Raw genomic sequence first — 20,957 nt, 5'->3', positions numbered from 1 at the left:
AGAGTGTTATTAGATTACAGGCCAGGGCTCAGCTATGTGTCCAGCTCATTGTTGGTCTGCAGGGTGCCTGAGATTCTTTGAATATTAGACACATGGTGTGGTTGTGTGCTCAGCCCCCAGGCAAGACACCAGAGCACCAGAGCACCACAGCACCAGAGCACACTCAACGAGCAGGGCTGTCACACCGACACCAAAACACACCACACCACACCAAAACACAACACACCGCAACGCAACGCAACGCAACGCAACGCAACGCACCACTCCGCACCGCACCGCACCGCACCGCAACGCACCGCAACGGAACGCAACGGAACGCAACGCAGTGCAACGCAACGCAGTGCAACGCACCGCAACACAACGCAACGGAACGCAACGCAGTGCAACGCAACGCAGTGCAACGCACCGCAACGCAACGCAACGGAACGCAACGCAGTGCAACGCAACGCAACACAACGCAACGCAACGCAGCGCAGCGCAACTCAACGCAACACAACACAACACAACGCAACACAACACACCGCAACACACCGTCCGCAACACACCGCAACACACACCGCACCACACAGGGTAGGGCCTACACCTCAGAGTACGAGAGAGAAACATTTTGCAACTTAGCAGTCAGAACTTCGCAAGAACGGAAAAAAACAGGTGGCTGCATAACATTAATAATTCAACATAGCTCTGATTGAAAAACATGACCATGTTGCCATTCTTCCTCTGCCACTTTCTCTGCAAACATCCTGAAGGATCTTGTTATCTTGTGTTTTTCTTTTTTTTTTTGAAGGAAGGAAGGAAGACAGCTCACTTCTTTTAAAAAAAAAGAAGAATGCACAAATGCTGAGCGCCTCATAAATAATCCATCTGCGAGTGGAGGGCCCTACCTCGGCTGCCTCGGCTGCCTCTGACTCTAATTAAGGTGGAGGCGCGGGGCTTGAGGGCCTGGCGGGCGGCGCGAAGGCTCGGCTCGGCTCCCCAGCATCTGTCTGCTCGCCCGGCCGCGGGTTGTCCGTCTGAAGCGCTGCCAAGCAGCCCGGGCTCTCAGGTGACTGGCACACCTCAAGCCTCTCAGCTTAGCAGGGAGGGAAATGTGTCAAGTTGATAAACACACACACACACACACACACAAAGACACACACACACACACACACACACACACACACACACACACACACACACACACACACACACACACACACACACACACACACACACACACACACACACACACACACACACACACACACACACACACACACACACACACACACACAAAGACGGCAGGCTAAAAAACACCCTAGGGCTACTTTCAATATCACACATCCCTCCCTCTGTCTTTCCAACCCTCCCATCAGGAGTCTGCTTTCTTTCTCTCTCTTTCTTTCTGTCTGTCTGTCTGTCTTCCTTCTTTTCTTTAGTTTTTCCATCTCGCACTCTCTCCCAGCAAACAGCGGCGCGTTTCTTTTGAAGTAGGGACATCATAAATACCGAGTAGCATTTTAGGTGTAAAGAACAAAAAAGGAAAAAAAACTTTGATTTAGATTTGTGGCCCCCAAAACACAAACCTAGCCCCCCCAAACCCTGGAACACTCACACTTGTCTGGCTGCTGCAGCACTGCAGCAAAGGAGAATAGTTGAAGAGTTCTTTTCCAAAAACGCTAAGTCATTTCAGTGATACTGTATTGGGTTATGTTTTAGCTGATTTATCTTTACTCAATCAAAACAAAAACAACAAACAAAACTGAAATACACAATCAAACAACATGACTTATTAATGTTTTCCAAAAATGTGTTTTGGAAAAGAGCTCTTCAGTTGGACCCTAGTAGCAGGACAACTTGAAGTGGGGGGGGGTGAGGGGTTTGTGAGGGAAAACAAGGCCAAGTTCTTCACAGGAGAAGCAGCACCAAGCTCACCTCCACCACTCCAGCAGCAGGCCACTCTCAGCACCGCGGGGCACCGGAGGGCTTCAGCTCCAGCCTCAGCTCCAGCTCCACCTCCACGCCCGGCCCCTCCGAGGCGATGAGTGTGTACGACACATTCCAAACATTTTCTGCCTGTTTGGTTTTGCCATAGCCCCGGAGAGAGGCGCGCTGCCTGCAGACGGAAAAGCCCTCCGCCCATCCACACATGCCACCGCAGAGTTGCTCACCACTGCGCCGCCTCCTCCTCCTCCTCCTCCACCTCCTCCTCCTCCTCCTCCTCCTCCCCACCCATCCAGCCGGCAGGGACCACCCCTGTCCCCCACCTCCCACCTCCTCACAGTGCAGGGTGCAGTGCAGTGCACACCCTCCTCCATGTCAGGGAAACAAAGTGCGATGATGAACATGCTTCATGCGGGGCCGATGAGCTGATTAGAAGTTGTGTCCCCCGCCCCGTGCCTTGCACACACACACACACACACACACACACACACACACACACACACACACACACACACACACACACACACACACACACACACACACACACACACACACACACACACACACACACACACACACACACACACACACACAGTCCAGACACAGCATTTGCATTTCAGACAAGGAGACGCTAAGCAGAGGATCAAAAAATGCTGCAGCCTTCCAGATGTGAAGAGCATTTAACTACATTAAAAGACCTGGACATTCATCCAAAAACAGTTTGCTTTTTGGGACTACAAAAACATCTCACAGACACACACACACACACACGCACACACACACACACACACACACACACACACACACACCTCTTCAGCGGTTCACTTTAAGTGCTCAGGTCAATCTAATCCCTGCTGTTTAATCAAGCCCTGGTGGAAGTAATTAACACGTAAATCACTGGGATTGCTCTCTCATTAGCTCTGCCGGTGAGCGGGAGAAAGCGCTGACTCTCCCTCGGAGCTCTCACGGTGGACGCAGAGTGGACAGGTCACCGTCTGACCCCTCCGCACTGGACACCCACCGGAGGGGCTAACTAACGGCAGCGTAGCAGATGGCCGCTTGACCAGCGAACGCACGCACCAACCACACTTCCTATCCGGCAGGTGAGATATGAATTATTCACCTGTGCTTTAGCCGAGCCTGGCGGACCTTTACAGATATCCGATACGCTGCAGGTTCTCTGCGCACACACACACACACACACACACACACACACACACACACACGTGGAGCCAGGGAGGGGAGGCAGCCGCACCACGTGCCAAAATGGGCCACTGCTTTTATCCCGTTCTTTCAGGATGACTCCCATGAGACATCCACGCTTCCAAGAAAGCAACGGTAAAATGTATACAGACATTCATCATTCATTAACACACACACACACACACACACACACACACACACACACACACACACACACACACACACACACACACACACACACACACAGGCACTCATGAACAACGGAAAAACCTGGGGTAAAGCACAAGGCACTATAGGGACGGCTTCAGACACAAAGGCTGGATGTACCTCCACTGTTGTGTGTTAATGCATTTCCACCTTGGGCAGAGAAAAGCCTCTTACCACACAAAAGCCCACTCGTGAGTCCTGAGTGTGTCTGAATGTTTCTCCTTCTTCCTCTTCTTCTCCTCTCTCTCTCTCTCTCTCTTCTCTATCAGTCTCTCCTCTTTTCCACCTCCTCCCCATCACTCCATCTCTCTCTCTCTCTCTCTTCTCTATCAGTCTCTCCTCTCTTCCACCTCCTCCCCCATAACTCACTCTGTCTCTCAGCCCTACGTTTGGTTTTAAATACCCCTCTTGTCTCACAGCCTTTCATGAGGCTTGTCATTTGTCAATATGCCACTGGGCTACTTGGTTATTTCGGGGAGGGGGGGGGGGCAGGGTGCGTTTATGACCGTTGGGAGTGACCTGTGCCTGTGACCCCGTGTTGTTTGACCACTGCGGGGAGCGACAACAGATCAATACGGGTAGCAAATGATACCTTCTTATTCAAAGGGCCATGACGGCCATTGATCCCCCTTCAGATCTCCGAGGGGACTGGCGGTGAGGATGACCCTGTTCACACCGTCCCGCAAGAGGTCGGACTTGATTACGTTGGCATTGTGTTGTTGGCCTGCCCACAGGGCAATCTATGCAGCCGCGGAGATTAGATCATGAATGATGCTCGCAATTTAAAAACCGGGCCCCTCCTACACGCAAAGGGAAAATACACACACACATGAACGCGCAAATTTGGTAAGATTAGCCACCTATTTACACACAGAGAAACACACTCATGGGGCAAGAAAGGGTTCTTTTGTTATAGACTAAGCCCTCCTTGGGTGATGGTTGGCTGAGGCAGTCAGGACCAGGTTTCTGAAATGGGCAGATTGTAACAGTGTTCTTGGCCCAAGGAAGTGTCCTTGACTGGCATCACACACACACACACACACACACACACACACACACACACACACACACACACACACACACACACACACACACACACACACACACACACACACACACACACACACACACACACACACACACACACACACACACACACACACACACACACACACACACACACACACACACACACACACACACACACACACACACACACACACACACACACACACACACACACACACACACACACACACACACACAGCTAGCTTTACCCAGACCTGAGTGGGCATGGCCTCTCATTCTGCCTCTCATTCTTTCTCTCTCCCTCCCTCCCTTCCAAACCATGACTCCTATCTGTTCCCTTCAAAGATAATACGCGGCAGAGCTCGAGGGACCAAAGTGTTGTGTTGTGGCCAACAGTACAATAATTCTGTGACAGCTGTTGCTAAACGGAGACTCGAGGAAGCAACAGAAACGGGCTGACTCCCTCTCTCTCTCTCTCAGGTGTCGTCCATTTCTCCGGACGCTGCTCTTATCTGCGGTCAGCACCGAGGCTGTAAGTAGCTCAGCGGCAATCTTCTGCTCGGACAGAGGAGAGCGGCTTGCTCGCACGGTGGGAACAAATTGGCACCGACCGTCCAGCCAATGAGAGCGCGGCGTCACGGAGCGGGAGAGAGAGCAGACCGCATGGCTGACTGGACAGATGGCAGCAGCGAGAGCCCTGGACGGCGGACAGGATCTGTTTGCGCGGCGTGCGCGAGGTGCCAGTAGCCGCTGTGATCAAACACTCCTTACTTCCTTAAAGCCTCGGGAGTGACGTCAATGTTAAACAAATGCCAGCTGCAGTCGCTGTAACGTAATGACCTTTGATTGCCTACCTGCAAGGCCTGTATACCGCTCTATCCATTCTGATGAGACGGCAATTTGGTAGTCACGCACCTTGGAGCCTGGAGCGCAGGAGATGTCAGAGAAACATCCAGGCTACGTAACACTTCCTTAGAATCACATCAAAACAAAGTCTGTCTATGAACTATAGCCCACATTGGGAACTGTGGGCACAACACATTGCTTTAAGTTATGTTTTGTCCAAAGCATGTGAAGACTAGAAAAGCACTCCAAGAGCACAGACCTCCGCCAAGCGAAAAACACAACCACCTCCTGGATCCAGACGGTGATACGGATCACTCCCAAAACAAACAAACCAACAAACAGACAAGACAGACAAACAAACCCGGATGAAAACACAACCTCCCTTGGTGGAGGTAATAAGTGTATAAGTATGCTAAGGTGGCTATTCTGTATTACTAGCATTGATCGCTGTACTGAAAACACACACACACAAAAAAAGACAAGCTGGAACACAAGCGTATTTGCCAATTACCCATGCACACTCAGCAGCTGGGGGTGGATGTGCGCCCCGCTGTATCCAGTGTCAACTGCCTCAGGAAATGAAGCACAATAGCTACTGGAACACACTGCATGAGAGAGGGCACTCAGGCAACACTGATAAAGACGGTTTAAAAAAAAAAAAAAAAACTACCAAAGGTACCCTCAGTGAGTGACCTGAGAGACCTAATAACAACTAATGTGTGGAGCGAATTCAGTTGGACAGAGACTTTGTTTAGAATAGCAGACTACCACATAGGGAGAGGGTCACATGAAGACAACCTCGTCTTCTCCACATTCCGCAGAGAGGGAGAGGCTTTTAGTTTTCTGATCGCAGCCAGTGAAGCCGAAGTACAATTGTATTGCAAAGACTTTTCACAATGCAATGCACTGCCACCAAAAATGCCACAGTGGTGAAAAAAAAAGAGAGACCCCGGTTTCAAATATGACGTGGACGGGCTTTGTCCTTGTTTAAATAAATGGAAGAGAAGCAGAGACATTTTTTGGAGATATTACCTTCCCCTAGCAAAGTCCATTAATTATTAATATTTAATCGTATGGCATGAGATGAAAAGATGCTGTAGAGGGGGAGAAAATAAACAACGCCCAGGAGGAGGAGGAGGAGGAGGAGGACAGTCCTGGACAACCACTACTCCACCGTGACCTGGAATAAAGACAGGATCAGCCTCTTGAAGAAAGTGGGGAAAAGCCTGCATCAATAAACAAACACAACCAAACAAGACATAACAGCCCCAGCTTTATGCAAACATACACCTCCCCCTTAAACACACACAAACACACACACACACACACACATACACAATCCCCCTCAAACCCACATACTGTACACACACACACACACAGACACACACACACACACACACACACACACACTGCCACAGAACACGCAAATGTGCACTTCCAAGCAGTGCATTGCAGGAAAAAATAGAAGAAAAAAAAATCCTTCAAAGCCAGTCTGAAAAAGCTGACAGGCTTGAAATATTTATGACCCCCACGCAGGTCCCATTCTGCGCAGCGGCGGCACAAGCAGCGCCCAGATTCTTGTCTGCCGTGCCGCAGCCGTCTGAACCCTCTCTCGCCGCTACGGAGCGCCACCTCCCAGCCGAGGCCCCGCTTTTGTCCGGATCCTCTTAAGGTGCAAGTCAGCAGCCGAACAGGCCTCCTTTTGTGCGCGGCTGGAAATCCTCTGGTCTGGCTGAGGATTTCTCTTCCAAGCTCAGAGAAAAATTAATGCTTGTGGATGTTAGTTTATTCAACACGCGGTGGGCTTGTGTAATTCCGCTGTCACGCATTCATGAACAATATTACCGGCCGGCGAGGAGAGGAGGTGTTGGGTTTCTGTCGGGAGGACGAGTCAAGCGTGGGTCATGTACACATGGGTGTGTGCTGTGTGTGGAGCTTCACAAACCTCAACTTCAAGTCCACACACACAGACACACAGACACAGACACACACAGACACACACACACACACACAGACACACACACACACACACACACAATGTGTGCACACAAAAACATACTTTTATCAGAGCTGCCGAGGGAAGAGATGAGTCACTGTAGCTTCTCTCTTGGACTCTTGCTTCGAGCCTCTTACTGCTTGGATATTGCTCAATAATCAGGAGGAACGAAAGGGCAAAAGATGCAGGTTCACCAAAAGTGTGACGTCAATCAATTGAACGGGCTAGATTCTAAATATAGACATATTGTATCAAACACAAAGCAAATCACAAAGGCATTGGCTATTAGTGCCTCCAGCACAGCAGCAGCATGAGCCTATTCTTGTTAACATATGGCCTACAGGTAGCATGACTTAATGATCCAGCAGTGAAATTCTAATCACGCCAACACTACTATGGACATCATAAAGGGTTCCAGTGCATGCATTTGGAATTGCTGAGATGGCCCGACACTATCTTCCAGGTCCAGCCTAATAAAAACAACACCTCCGTGACACTTGGGAGAGTTTCGCTCTGCCCCCCGGGCGATAAACACCACGGAGTCCGAGCTCACACCATAAGCCACACTCTGTTAAGTCTAACACACCAGCGGGCGACCAGAAATAACGTGCAAAAACACACACAACGCCACGCCCCGCGGGCCGGCGGAAGGGGTGAGGACACCGGCTGCCCGCCGCTTCTGACAGGCCCTTTCGCCCGTCACGCCACACAGATGCATCGTGGGGGCCGCAGAACTTTCCCCTCGGCCGAGCTCACACCTCTGATGGTGTCCTTCACCAGCGGCCTGTGTGTGTGTGTGTGTGTCTGTGAGAGAGAGGGAGAGAGAGGGAGAGAGTGATTGTGTCCTCCCCCAGCGGTCTGTGTGTGTGTGTGTGTGTGTGTGTGTGTGTGTGTGTGTGTGTGTGTGTGTGTGTGTGTGTGTGTGTGTGTGTGTGTGAGTGAGTGTGTGTGTGTGTCTGAGAGAGAGTGTGTGTGTGTGTGTGTGTCTGAGAGAGAGTGTGTGTGTGTGTGTGTGTGTGTGTGTGTGTGTGTGTGTGTGTGTGAGAGAGAGAGAGAGTGATTGTGTTCTCCCCCAGCGGTCTGTGGCTGGGGGAGAGAGAGCCGACTGCAGCTCCTACAGAGTTCAGCTGCAACACCTCTGATTCAGCGCATCACATCACCGGACCGTTGTGTCGCCGCCAACCTCCCACAGTCACCTCCTCCATCAGTTACGCTCACCAACGACACTTGGCCAGAGTGGCAACAACCGTAGAAGATAATAACACATATCTATATCAAGATGGTAGAAAAGGACTCCAGTCACCTCCTGTCAATGTGAGCATGACCAGAAGTGAACATCCCAAGTTAACCGAAACAACATAATTTATTCCCAGAGATGCTGAGACAGAGACACGCCCCTACTCTGCGGAGAGCTGAGGTCTGGCTTTATCAACATCCAAACTCTACTCACGGAGAACCGATAGAGTGGGAGTTGTGTCTTGAGTAACTTCTTGAGAGAGGGAAAGAGAAATAAACATTTAGAGCTGCAAGACCAAACACAAACATTAACAGAATGAAACGTTACAATCCAAAGCTGCCTAACTCTTGCATTTCAAGGGGTTGGCTGTTTGAGCCGTTTCTCTCTTTACAAGAAACTTCACAATGGGGAAAAAAAGAAAAAAAAAAACACCTGACCAAGGGAGTTACAGAAGTGGACCTCCTGACCATGTTTGGGCTGTTGAAACGCATTAAACACGTACTGCTCAATCCTCATAAATACGGAGAAATCACGCAGGGCCCAGTCATGTGCTCCTGGGCTTGACCATGCAGCCCAGTCCAAGAACACACAGCACAACAAGGAATGAGGGAGGAGAAGGAGGAGGAGGAGGAGGAGGAGGAGGAGGAGGAGGAGGAGGAGGAGGAGAACCGAGAGAGCCAGCGAGCAGGCGAGCTGAACCAGCAGGGATGGGCTGGAGCAGAACTCGGCAGGCAGACACGGCGTCACTACTGGACTTTAATGCGGCCCATTTGTCTTCTTGACATTGTTTGCGGCCGTCCACCATCCCCTGCATCCAGGACATTGACTGCCAGTCATCTGTCAGAAGCCTGCAGATCAGACCCCGGACACATCTGCACACTCACAGCCACGCCACTCACACCACACATCAACACACAAGCAAAAGAGTAAAAGCAAAAGAGTAAAAGCAAATGTGTAAAAGCAAAAATGTAAAAGCAAAAGTGTAACAGCAAAATATCACATGCTCCTACCACCACAACATCTCTCGGCTTTAATCAATCCCCTTTCGCAGGGCTCTCATTGGATGCAATTCTGAGTGCCTCCGTAAGACCCAAGGCCGCCGCCACGCTGGCCATAAAAAAAAGAAGAAGCCGGAATATCGAGCATTCTGTGGGGATGATGAATAATTCATGTGTGCAAGAGTCAGGCTCCAGATTTGCTAGGAACTCAGTTTCACATGGCATGCAACTCACTTATTTATTAGTCTTGAATACAGGGATAATTAAGTACAGGGTAGGATAACAGTGCAAGGAACTCCCACACTCTCTTGAGACAGACATAAAAAGGAAAAGTGGAGGACATAATTCAGGGGTTGGGGGGGTGCACTTAAGCATAACCTACACAATTTCCTCCCGAAAAGAGGAGCACTCTAAGAAGGCAGTGGACCTGCTGGTGATGACACATATTGATCTAGCACCGACTTCACACTCCTTCATACTTCCTCAAGATGGCCCTTCAGAATAAGGATGAGAATAAGGACTTTATCTCTCAGAAAAAACTAGCACCAACAAACTGCCTCGAGCCCTCGGGTTACCATCTGGTTACAGGGCTGATAGACAGGAAATTATCTGTGCCTGAAATTATCAAATACCTTCAAAGACAATATAGAGAATAGCCTTTCTTGACATCCTTCCTTGGCAAGCTCAAGCCTGAATTCAGACACCACGCCTGAACACTATCAGGCCAGACCTGTGGTTATACCAAATAACCATCTTTTTTCTACGGCATAATTTGCTTCTGCCTTTTCCAGTGGTATTCACAGGAAGTGAATCTCATAGCAGGACTCAAACTTTGATTTGATTTTGCAGTCATCGGTTTACATAGAGGATGTGCAGGATAATGAGACACTGGAAGACTGGGAGCGCAGGCCTACATAAATACTGGAATCTGTGGGAAGAAAAATAACAAACAAACAGAGCAAAGAACCCAAAACAGATCCGTAGCGGAATATTAACATATCCACAACATCTCCTATTTCACCGAGCTCATCAAACAAATGAGTTTGTTCGGCTATGAATTTGGCCTGTATGTGACGAGAGGATGCTAACAGGCTAACCCAGCTCTGCAAACAGGAGTTGTTGGATTTGAGGTGAGATTTAGTCACTTCAGTTCCCAGTCTCACGGATAGAAGTGAGAGAAGTTCCTGAGGCAAGGTGAGTCATACATTATTCTACATGACTCCTTTCAACACCAAACTGAAGATGTATTCAGCTGGTGGCAACCACATTCTTCTGGGCGACTAACAGTAGAGCAAAAATCGTGGCAAGTCAGTCTGTTGACCAGCAAGAGACACAGGCAGCTATCAGACTGAGGCAGCAGGACAGGAAGTGACACGCGGAGCAGAGCAGGAAAACAGAGGCCATGCAGATAGAGGGCGTGGCAATCAGTCATGCCACCCTGCTGTTTTCACTGGGGTGGTGAAAAAATTTGCTTATTTGGAGGGCTGTATTAATCCTTCTAAACCCAAAACAAAATGATTAGGCACAGGCTTAAGTTTGCCAGACCCTACTCCCCCACCACACACACACACACACACACACACACACACACACACACACACACACACACACACACACACACACACACACACACACACACACACACACACACACACACACACACACACACACACACACACACACACACACACACACACACACACACACACGGAAATTACTGATTTGGGTCCTCAAACAGACTGACTGCCAACCATTGCCCTGTCATGAGCTTCTATTTCCGTTCCTCTCTCCCAGGCAACCCTTCTCTCCCTCAAGCCTGACAAGAAAATAGGTCTACTGAAGCACATCAGCACCCAGTCCCCAACCTAATCAAATTCAATATAGGGCATTAGTGTGCATGGCCTGGCCGGCCTTACACACTGCTCCATCTTACTGATGAACCACTGACTCAGATGCTGACAAATTTCCAGCACGGACCTTTCAATCAGATATGGCCAAGAAAGCAGGTGGGCAGGTAGCTCAGCTCAGGGTGAGAGGGATTATTTTCTAATCTGCTTGATTTGGACTGTTAGTACTCCACAACAGTAATTAACACACAAACAGCTACATGGGTGTCATCTAACTTATGGACTAACAACTAACCTATGGACTTCTGATAATAAAGTGACTCGATCGAGATCATAACTAGTCAAATCTCTACCTCTCTATCTTCACTACAATAGCTAGACACACTTGCTAGACGTCATGTAGGACTAACAGCATAACATAGCCTAACAGCAACATCCCTCCACACCCTTGGTCCTCTCTTCCACAGCTGTGGGGCCTGTGTCATGTCTGTAAGAGGAGATTGCAAATTCACGTAATATATCATCTATTGACTAACTGCCCAAGAATAATGTCAGTTTCTATAACTACCTATCAAACCTATCAAAACCCATCTTGCACCCTGGCCGCAACAGGGCCTCTTATGTCTCTGATGTGTCTCCAAAACGAACCTCTGCTCTGACTTTCCTCATTCCAAAATAAAAACATGTGCCGGACAGACTCTTTGGCAACGGCCTGAGCTAAAATTCTACACTGGAATAGGCAAATACATTATTCAAAATCTGACCTAGTGCTTACTCTATTTGGTACAATGGCGCTTGGAAAACAGTTTAGTCTCCTTTCATACATGGGAAAACATGGATGGTTCATGGCACAGATTCACCTGCTATTTCCCACAAAACAAAAAAACAGAATCTCTGTGAAAAGATTGGTAGAGCTCAACTTCAGCCAGAACTTCAGCCTTCCCACAAGCCAAAGTTATGTGGAGATATGCTTCAGTTAAAATGAACCGGTTCAATGCCATTTCCCTTTGCTCAATTAAATAGTTGCTCCCATGTTACCTTAGCCTAAATGCCTTTAAAAACAACAATATTCCCAAAAGACTGAGTTTTGTTAGGTATGAATGTTCTCTTTTTGTGAGAATGTTCCAAAATAATAGTATTTTCCCAAATAACTCATATAATTCAAATAGATACAAACATAAGCCTAATGCATAACATACATAAGATATTCTTGGTGTTGAGAACAGGACAACTGCACATGCACAGGTTTCCATGATAATTGACAACCATGACATTCCCATTTCCAGCTACCCAGAACTGAATAGTGCCAGAACATCTTAATCTATGTCAGTCTGTCTTTTCCCTGTTCCACTACTTCATTGGACGACCTCATCAACACGAAGTAATAGCATCCAGAGAAAGCCACATGTTCGTGGTCTTCGAAAAAGCTTCTAGAAACGAACCAAACCAATAGGCCAACAAATTATTTTCTTTAATACGACTCATTTCACAGGCCGATTCCTTCATGTCATCACCAACCAGGTCATCCTGTCAGAATAGTTTGCTGCACTCTTGCAAATTACAATTGTGTCATAACTTACACAATTTGTTAGCCCCACTTTGAATTTGATCTTTAGACACGAGGCGGCACGTTAGGGTGATTGCCCTGCATGTTGACAATAATGTCCTATCATGAAACACAATAGTTTACCGTCACTCAAAAACACGGGTAAACGTGTACCATGTCTTGAGTCTTTATCAGTACTAACGCCGGATAGATCCAACGTAGCCCAGATTTATCGAACAATTTACCTACATAACCCAGGGGAACGAAATGAAGAGACAGGCAGTGTCTATTTGAACTGTCTATTCCTGATTTACACCTTGCGCATACTGTGTCCGCCTTGCCCAATGTAAGGTTAGCAATAAAAGGTGAATACCTTCGGATAGCTCCAGCTCCAGCTCCGCGAGTTTCTCTCGAACCTCTGCCGGGAGAGTCATTGCAATTGCCGGAGTTGGCTCCATCATCATCATTAGTAATCCAGTGGAGTTTCGTTCAGCCATGATGTTCCAGTTCACTCTGTGATTCACTGGTTTGTGAATACCCCTCCTGAAATTGTCCAACGAGCGAGTAGTGGTGGGTGGTGGTGGTTCCCTATTGCATGCAGATGTGAGATGATTCCACGGAGCGGTTGCATAGGCTACTGTTCGCTAGCACGGCTAGCACATTTCTCTCTCGACATAAATGCAGGAACGAAGACACTTATCAGAATTCGTTTGCCACTGAAGCTTTGATCTCCTTCGCGTATTTTTGCCACAATCCATACACGACACACGGAAATAAACTCATTCAACTTCAATCTTCAGCGCGCCGCCATTGCAGCAGTGTGGCAACAGCAGCCCTGATACTGCGCGTGCACTGTGCCTGGCTGCGCGTTATCGCCCTCGAACTCACCTAGATACTGCTGTTGTGAAAATTAGCTTTCATCTCTTCTTCAGCAAAATAATTTCTCCTCTCACGATGTGTTACTGTATCTAAGACCAAGACACTGTGACCCACTTGAACCGCAATGACGAATAATTTATGCCCCAGCCATTAGGTCTAGGCTACTTTCTAGACTAACTTTTGTAACGTCAGGTGTGTGTGATGTGACCTGGTCCTGCCTGTGTTTTCTGTTCTGTACCTTTAATGGATCACATAATTATCAAGCATTTTTATTGCTTGTCATGCACAAATTTGAGACCAGCCATATAGTTCTAAACTGTATGAATATTAGATCACGTGTGCTGAGGATATGCTGGTGCAAAGTGGGAGTATGCATTCCACAGACTATGTATTGACATTGGGACCCTCTTGCATTGATTTCCTACCTAACATGATTTACTAGGAATGGATAGCATAAATATAGGCTATTGAAGAGGACGCTTTATGTAGTCTAGGTTACTTGGGCTGGGCTATCCTAGTTATAAAGGGTCTTAGGTCTGGCTACATTCAAGAGTCGACGTCGCCATCAAGTGGACGATTTTGAAAACTACAGTAGGCCTATCCCGCGGTGGTTTGTCGCTCAAGACCAAAATCATTGTAAAGCTACGAACACAGAGAAAGTTCCTAAACCAAACCACTAGTGAAACGGAACCTTCCCTAGTTATCATTTCATGCAACAATCAACACATCAAACACAATGGCCATAGGCCTATAGGTTAGACTAATTCATTATACAGTTGGTGATTAATTCAATTTAATGATTTTATTTCTTTATTTAGAAAATGTATATGAGCATAATTAAACAATATATGTTTAATAAATAATTTAAATTGTCCACATAGACTAATATGGTAAAACACCACCAAATAAAGGTTGATGTGGTTACATTATTTGTCTCCCACAGGAGAAAATTGTCTTGGATAAACGACACCACTGCAACAAACAGTAGGCTAAATAAAGACACAGTGATTGGCACACATTTGCAAACGCATGCTGACATACATTACAGTCTCAGTTCACTTAAGATCACAGTAAATAAACCTTGAATAGCACACATACATTTTGCAGACATGACTGACCTAAAATACAGTCACCTCTCTCACATAATTCCAAACACAACACAGCCACTCATAGCCTCACCTTACTTCCTCTATGTAACAGATGCAATACAAAAAAAATTCAAAGTTTCACTGCTGGTTAACAATTCTCATTAAGGAAAAAAACAGTTATAAGGTGCAACCAGATGGTACTGCTAGGCAGTTTGTTGGTGCTTACGTTTCTGATACTCTCAAGGATCATCACTGGTTGGGCAAGATCAATCTTCAGGAAGTATGAGGAAGTGTGAAGAGATTGCTAGGTCAATATGTGTCATCAGCATATCTATTTTTTTTTTTTCAGTTACATTTTACTTTATGCATTACTGTTCGGTGTGAAATGCATTTTGTTTTATGTGAAAGCGATACAAATGTATTAATAAACAATATGTGTCAGCAGCAGGTCCACTGCCCTCTCACAGTGCTCCTCTTTTCACACTTGCCACATCTGCCTCCAGTTAGGCTAAGACAACTGTAGGCAGCAACTCCTGAGTAAGAAGTAACTTGAAGTTCTTCTACTCCTGATCTGAAATCTATCAGTACCTTCTTCTGCTTTGTGTACATTCATGAGAAAGTGATGCAACACCACACCGGTTCAACCTGCCCTCTCCGGCTACATGGGTGGCAAATGTTGTCCTTTAACAGTTTATTTATGAGACAGATGCAAAATGGTGCAACCCACTTTGACAAATTTTGTCATTTGTCATTTTAGCTACTAAAAAGGATTAATGCCAAGTTTGTAACAGTCAATACCAACTAAAACGTATCAAGTAAATTCTAAAATTAGCACCTTGTGATAGAAAGGGGGTAAGTTCAGAACGTCAATGTGAATCGCTTAGTGGCAACACGTCATTGACAAGGCTCAAAATATCACTACACTTGTGACACTGTGGAAGGGGTACCTACAGACAAACAGTAATTGTAAGTGCAAGTGCACAGAAAGGGTAGACATGGCTATTTGAGCTTTCAGTGCATTGCTCAAATTCTTTTAGTCACCATCTTGCTTGGAGGAGTCTGAATTAGCCAATTACTAATTATCACATTGATTAGTTTTAACTGCTGTCCATTGACAGTAATGTAATGTACTGTAAGTGAGCTTGAGCCTTATTAGTGGCTTAAAGTAGTAATTCACTATGACGTAGTGAGCTTGCCCCCTATTTTGTTTTGGTCCCTAACAAAAGTTTACACTTATTATCATCCAAACATTTACCCTAGGTTGTTCTTAGAGTTGTCCTATAAATGAGAATTACATTTGGAACAATGTTTAATTAACCCATTTACTTTAAGAATTTAAACATAAATCAATTGAATTATTCTCAAGCCATGAGAATGGCTGGATGGCTGGTAACTTAGTTGGTAAAAATGGTGTATAATAAAATCCTTTCTATGGCAAACAAAAGACTCATCGACTGGTTTTAAATAGTATACACACAAATTAGCCTAATGGATAAAATCCAGATAACATCTATGAAACAAAACAAAACAATATATATATATATATATATACTATGTATATATAAGTATCTGAAAGACTATCTTTTACGTTTACAATGCAATGACATTTCCTCAAAATATGCAATTATGACAGAAATAAAATTTTTCGAAGTGTGTGTCTAAGATCAAGGCCATATGTTTGTGCTGGATTCATATCATTGTGTTCAAAAACTTTCTGATTCACCTCCATATGAACATCCAGAAGATTCCTCTTCCTGCAACATATTAGAGAAAAACATTTCTTCACAGTTATTTTTGCACAAGACATAATTAGCAATGACATAAGCATCAACTAGTGATGATGCTTTTAATTTTAATGAACAAACACAGCTGCAAGGAGCAATGAGGGGGCTAAGCTGTCAATCAGGAGTTGCCAAGGCAACTCAATATCACATCAGACATAAGCATTTACATTTATATTTAGATTTATTCAATTGGCGTTTGCGACTTACAGAAGTGGAATAACATTTAGGCCAGGGCTATTCAACTTTGTTGCCAAGTGGACACCAAATGGTGAAAGGACATCAAATTGATTGGGCCTCCTAAGGATGTAGCCCCGAGTCCACATATCTTTTTTGGTCTCAATGGGTGAAAGTGTTGCTAATTATAGTGCTCCTAGTGGTCAAAGGACACCAAATGTATTGTGAGTCCTCAGGACGGAATCCCGAGTCCAAGTATCAAGTTTGGTTCAATATGTGAAACTGTTACTGAGATATGAGTCTACTTCCGGTCATTATAGCCCGTCCAGAGATCAAAGGTCACCAAATTTACTGTGTGTCCTCAGGATAGGGTCACACAACTCCATATACCAAATTTGGTTTATATACATGGAAGCGTTGCTGAGATATGAGCCTATACATGCGATTATAGCACCCCCTATTGGTCAAAGGTCACCAGATGTATTGAGCCCCCTCCTTATTGGGTCGCTAGACCATGTACCAAGTTTGGTTTCTACATGTGAAAGCATTGCTGCGATATAGCGCCCTCCCATAGAGGTTAAAGGTCACCAAATGTATTATAAGTCATCAGGATGGGGTCCTGAGTCCATATACCCAATTTGGTTGCAATCCGTGAAAGGCTGTGAGGCCTGAAGGGTCTCAAGATCATCTGTGCCAAGTTTTTGGAAATCAAACAAAGTTTGTGACCTGTGAAAACTTTTTTTGTGCTTTTGATCAAATCCAATATGGCAGAAGGTCCTACAGAAGGTCCGAAATTGATCATGGAATGAGATGAATTCATCGAACGATTCCAAAGATACTTCAATGTTCAAAATCAGGCAAACGGAAACACAATGTCTTTAAGACAACCCAAAACAAGCTTACCTTCGTTGCCCATTCAAAAGTGCTGACTGCAGAGCTTGCAGATATGCAGACTGGTGGTTTTGCTCTTCCAGAGCTGTCTCCTGTGTCCAGCAGTGGCTCCAGAAGACATCTGCAGATGTAGGTACAGCCTCATCATAGGCCACAGCAGGTCCATCTGTTTCAAGATGCTTATCCCAGTAGCTGTAGTAGCCTGAGCATTCAGTCGACCTTGAAGGCTCAAAGGCGCTGTAGCTCTGGACAAAGAATAGTTTGGGTTTGCCCGCCAGCCCTGGACAGGCGTTGGAATTGAAGAGATGCCTGACCGCGTCCAGGCTCAGGCCTGGGCCCCGCGGCTCGGTGCCCAGCAGGTGACTTTCGGAACCCCGGCCGACGAGACAGCAGGCGAACGCGTCCGCATCGCGGTGCCGACTGAGCTGGGCCACCTCTTGTAGAGTAGACAGGCAGTCTGTCACGCTCAGCAGCTTCCGCACGATCACGTGGAAATGCAGACACTTAAACGTCTGTTCCAGCCTGTCTGTGTGAATAACAGTTGCTCAAATCAGCTGATACAAGACAGATCTAGTGCATGGCAATACAAATTTCCATTGTTGAGTCTATTAACATTTACTCTCATTTTCAGCTAGATCATAAACTAGTGATCTGATTGAAAAAGACCATGCCAGAACAATGAGGCACTCTGTATATGCTCACCTCCTTCGTATCCCACACAGTCGATGATCACACATACTCCACGAGGCTGGGCCTGCAATCTATACACATCCAATGAATTCTGCAGAGAAAAAAAAAACATTAGGCTACCATGTGCCATGGAATGTTTAGAATTAGCAAAGAGAGGTCTTCTAATTTTGTCCATTATCAATACACTTGGGGGAGAAGTCTCCCATTTGCGTGTAAGCCCTTCTTACACGTCTCAGCTACGCACTTTTCAGTTACAGCCATTCCCGCTTCTGTCAAACCCACACAGCATGCAAGTTTGCAATCAAGTCGGCCTTATGAAAGAGGAGCAATTTATTTTAAATAGAACCAGACAGATCCACCGCCTCATTAATTTAGGTTGATATGAAAACGCGGAACGTGGACTCTCATTGACCCTCTGAATACGAATTCCATTTGAATCCAGAAAGAACACAAACCATTCTCTGATTTTGAAAACATAAGAATGGTGAACTGAATAGCAAACGGCCTACAGTAAAATGGTGTGTCACATAGCCTAACAAAGAATTGACTGAACGAAGTAGGCTATTATGACTTCAAGTTAAAACTGAAGATGGACAGTCTGTAAGCTCCATTAATAGGGTGATTATAACAGAGTTTCCCTTATTTAACAATGTGGATAAAGTAAACGTCGGGAAATATGGCACCTTGTGTAATATGCCACATCAGCAAATTAAGCACCAAATTTGATACTGTAATGTTAATTCGTTCTGTGTAACCTTGCCTACATGTAACTCCATCTTACCTAAATGACAGATTTAAAGGTACACTATGCATGTTTAGGTATTTATGCCAACTGTAGAGCTCCCTGTGTCAGCCTTACCTGACAGGACATTCTTTCACTTTTGGTGGGCCTACAAGACATTCTTGGGGTTTCTGTTAAAAACAGAGACATGATTCAAACAGAAACCAAAACTCAACTCCAAGACACGCAAGACACCAGATTGCTTTTGTTAACACAAAACGCACAACAATGAGACACACAATTTCAATATCTTATATTGTGATGAAAGACATGCTTTGTCAGATAAATGCCACTGTTATTTAACTTTAAAAATGAAAAAGAAACATTCATCTATTCTTACTCTGAAGTTTGGGTAGTTCCCATTTCTCATTTGAAACCTCAGGGGTAACCCTGGACTCTTGTACTGACTGTGGAGAGAATAAATGTATATTTAAGGTGGTTTCACTTAGGCTGATGAAAGGCTAGACGTCACAAAACAGTTGTCTGGGAAAATATTTGCAGTGTTTCTCACCTTTCTAAGATGCTTTAATCCACTTGTGTGATTTGACACAGATGTTCTTTCTGTTACTGAAAAAAAAAACACTACCATTATTTTCAACTAAATGGAACATGATGTATGTCAGCAATGCAAAATGAAGAAAAGCCTGTCTACTATGATAGCCATCATTATCATAAGGAGATGACATACTCATATGTGTGGAGTGCATGTGGTGAACACGGTCTGTCTCAGTCTTAATGCAATTTTAAACGCTCACCTTTCTCCTTGTACTTGTTGATTTTTTTTACAAGATCAATGCGGTGAATTCTCTTTAGACACTGTTCTATTATGTCCATACCCTCATTGGACACTTCACCTTGCTTCTCAAGTTCAGTGACTATGTCCAAGAAACTCTGTGATGTAGACAAAGAATACAACCCTCTCTGTTAACTCCTCTGATTTATTTGGTTTAAGCAGGGACTCAAAATAAGTCTTTTAGGTAGCCTACCTGCATGCCATCCAGCCTTTCTCTTGACAGGGAATTACTGAGCAAAAATCCTATAGAGCGTAAATCCTCTGCTCCAATATTGTCACTTAGATCTGCCATAAGCACCCTGAAATGAAAGTGGAATCAAACACACTAGGTTCAATAGCTTCACATTTTAAGTTTATGCTATCAATGTGCTTGACACGAGTTTAAACATGTCTTCATAGTGTTGGATGGATGTGACAGTAGCCTACCTGTAGTCTGAGACGAACTGCGCTGTTCTCAGCATTTCTTCAACATCTGTCCTGCTGGCTCGTAATACTTTTTTTAATATGTCGAAACGTCTCATCCTAAACATGAGTTCCATCAAAAATACATTCATATCCGCTACATTTCTCACGCAACACAGCACGTCCCCGATATCTGCTGATACGGTATTGATGCACTCCACTCCAGATAAGTATAGTAATGTCTTACACTCCGCAAAACTAAGACTTTCAGATATTTGCTTAATAGTTAGCGATAACTGTCCGGTCATTATGCCTGTTGTGTGACCCAAAGCCGTGCGTGAGAGAGCGAGAGAGTAGGCCTAATCAACTGCCGATTCAACCCAAACTGATCAGTAGAGAGCATATTTTACTCATCTGAGATTGAGGTTATACCCATGACGCACGCAATTTCACTTCCCCTGAGGAATCCCCAGCAGGAGGAAATGAGCTCTTCTCATGAAATGAAACAAGTGGTCAGCAGACAGCAGCTAACCTAAAAGTAGAGTTTTGAGGTGTGGGGGAACATTCCATTACTCACTTCGTAGACCTATTTACAAGCGAATTCAAAGTCGGCTCTTCCTGTCATAGACTTATTAGCCATAAT

General features: G+C 45.5%; 2 protein-coding genes across 6 annotated transcripts in view; both read right to left on the bottom strand.

Annotated features, from left to right (window-relative positions):
- Positions 1–13,644, bottom strand: part of dip2a (disco-interacting protein 2 homolog A) — a 134,370-nt gene extending 120,726 nt beyond the window's left edge. For all 5 annotated transcript variants that reach the window (XM_062534525.1, XM_062534527.1, XM_062534526.1 and 2 more), the window contains exon 1: positions 13,206–13,644. In XM_062534525.1, coding sequence (XP_062390509.1) covers positions 13,206–13,329 — 124 coding nt within the window. In that variant the 5' untranslated portion in view covers positions 13,330–13,644. The remainder of the gene's footprint in view (positions 1–13,205) is intronic.
- An 878-nt stretch (positions 13,645–14,522) lies between these two features.
- LOC134078555 (CASP8 and FADD-like apoptosis regulator) lies at positions 14,523–20,697 on the bottom strand. Its single transcript, XM_062534573.1, has 9 exons — positions 20,339–20,697; positions 20,106–20,211; positions 19,875–20,010; positions 19,631–19,686; positions 19,460–19,526; positions 19,198–19,250; positions 18,351–18,429; positions 17,661–18,174; positions 14,523–16,553 (listed from the first exon to the last, which is right to left on the bottom strand). The coding sequence occupies exons 1-9, from the start codon at positions 20,620–20,622 to the stop codon at positions 16,424–16,426; spliced, it is 1,425 nt and encodes a 474-aa protein (XP_062390557.1). The 5' UTR covers positions 20,623–20,697; the 3' UTR covers positions 14,523–16,423.
- Between the last annotated feature and the right edge of the window lie 260 nt (positions 20,698–20,957).

This window comes from Sardina pilchardus, chromosome 4, assembly GCF_963854185.1.
Source record: "Sardina pilchardus chromosome 4, fSarPil1.1, whole genome shotgun sequence".
NCBI classification, from domain to species: domain Eukaryota; kingdom Metazoa; phylum Chordata; class Actinopteri; order Clupeiformes; family Clupeidae; genus Sardina; species Sardina pilchardus.
This window is presented reverse-complemented; position numbering and strand designations above follow the sequence as displayed.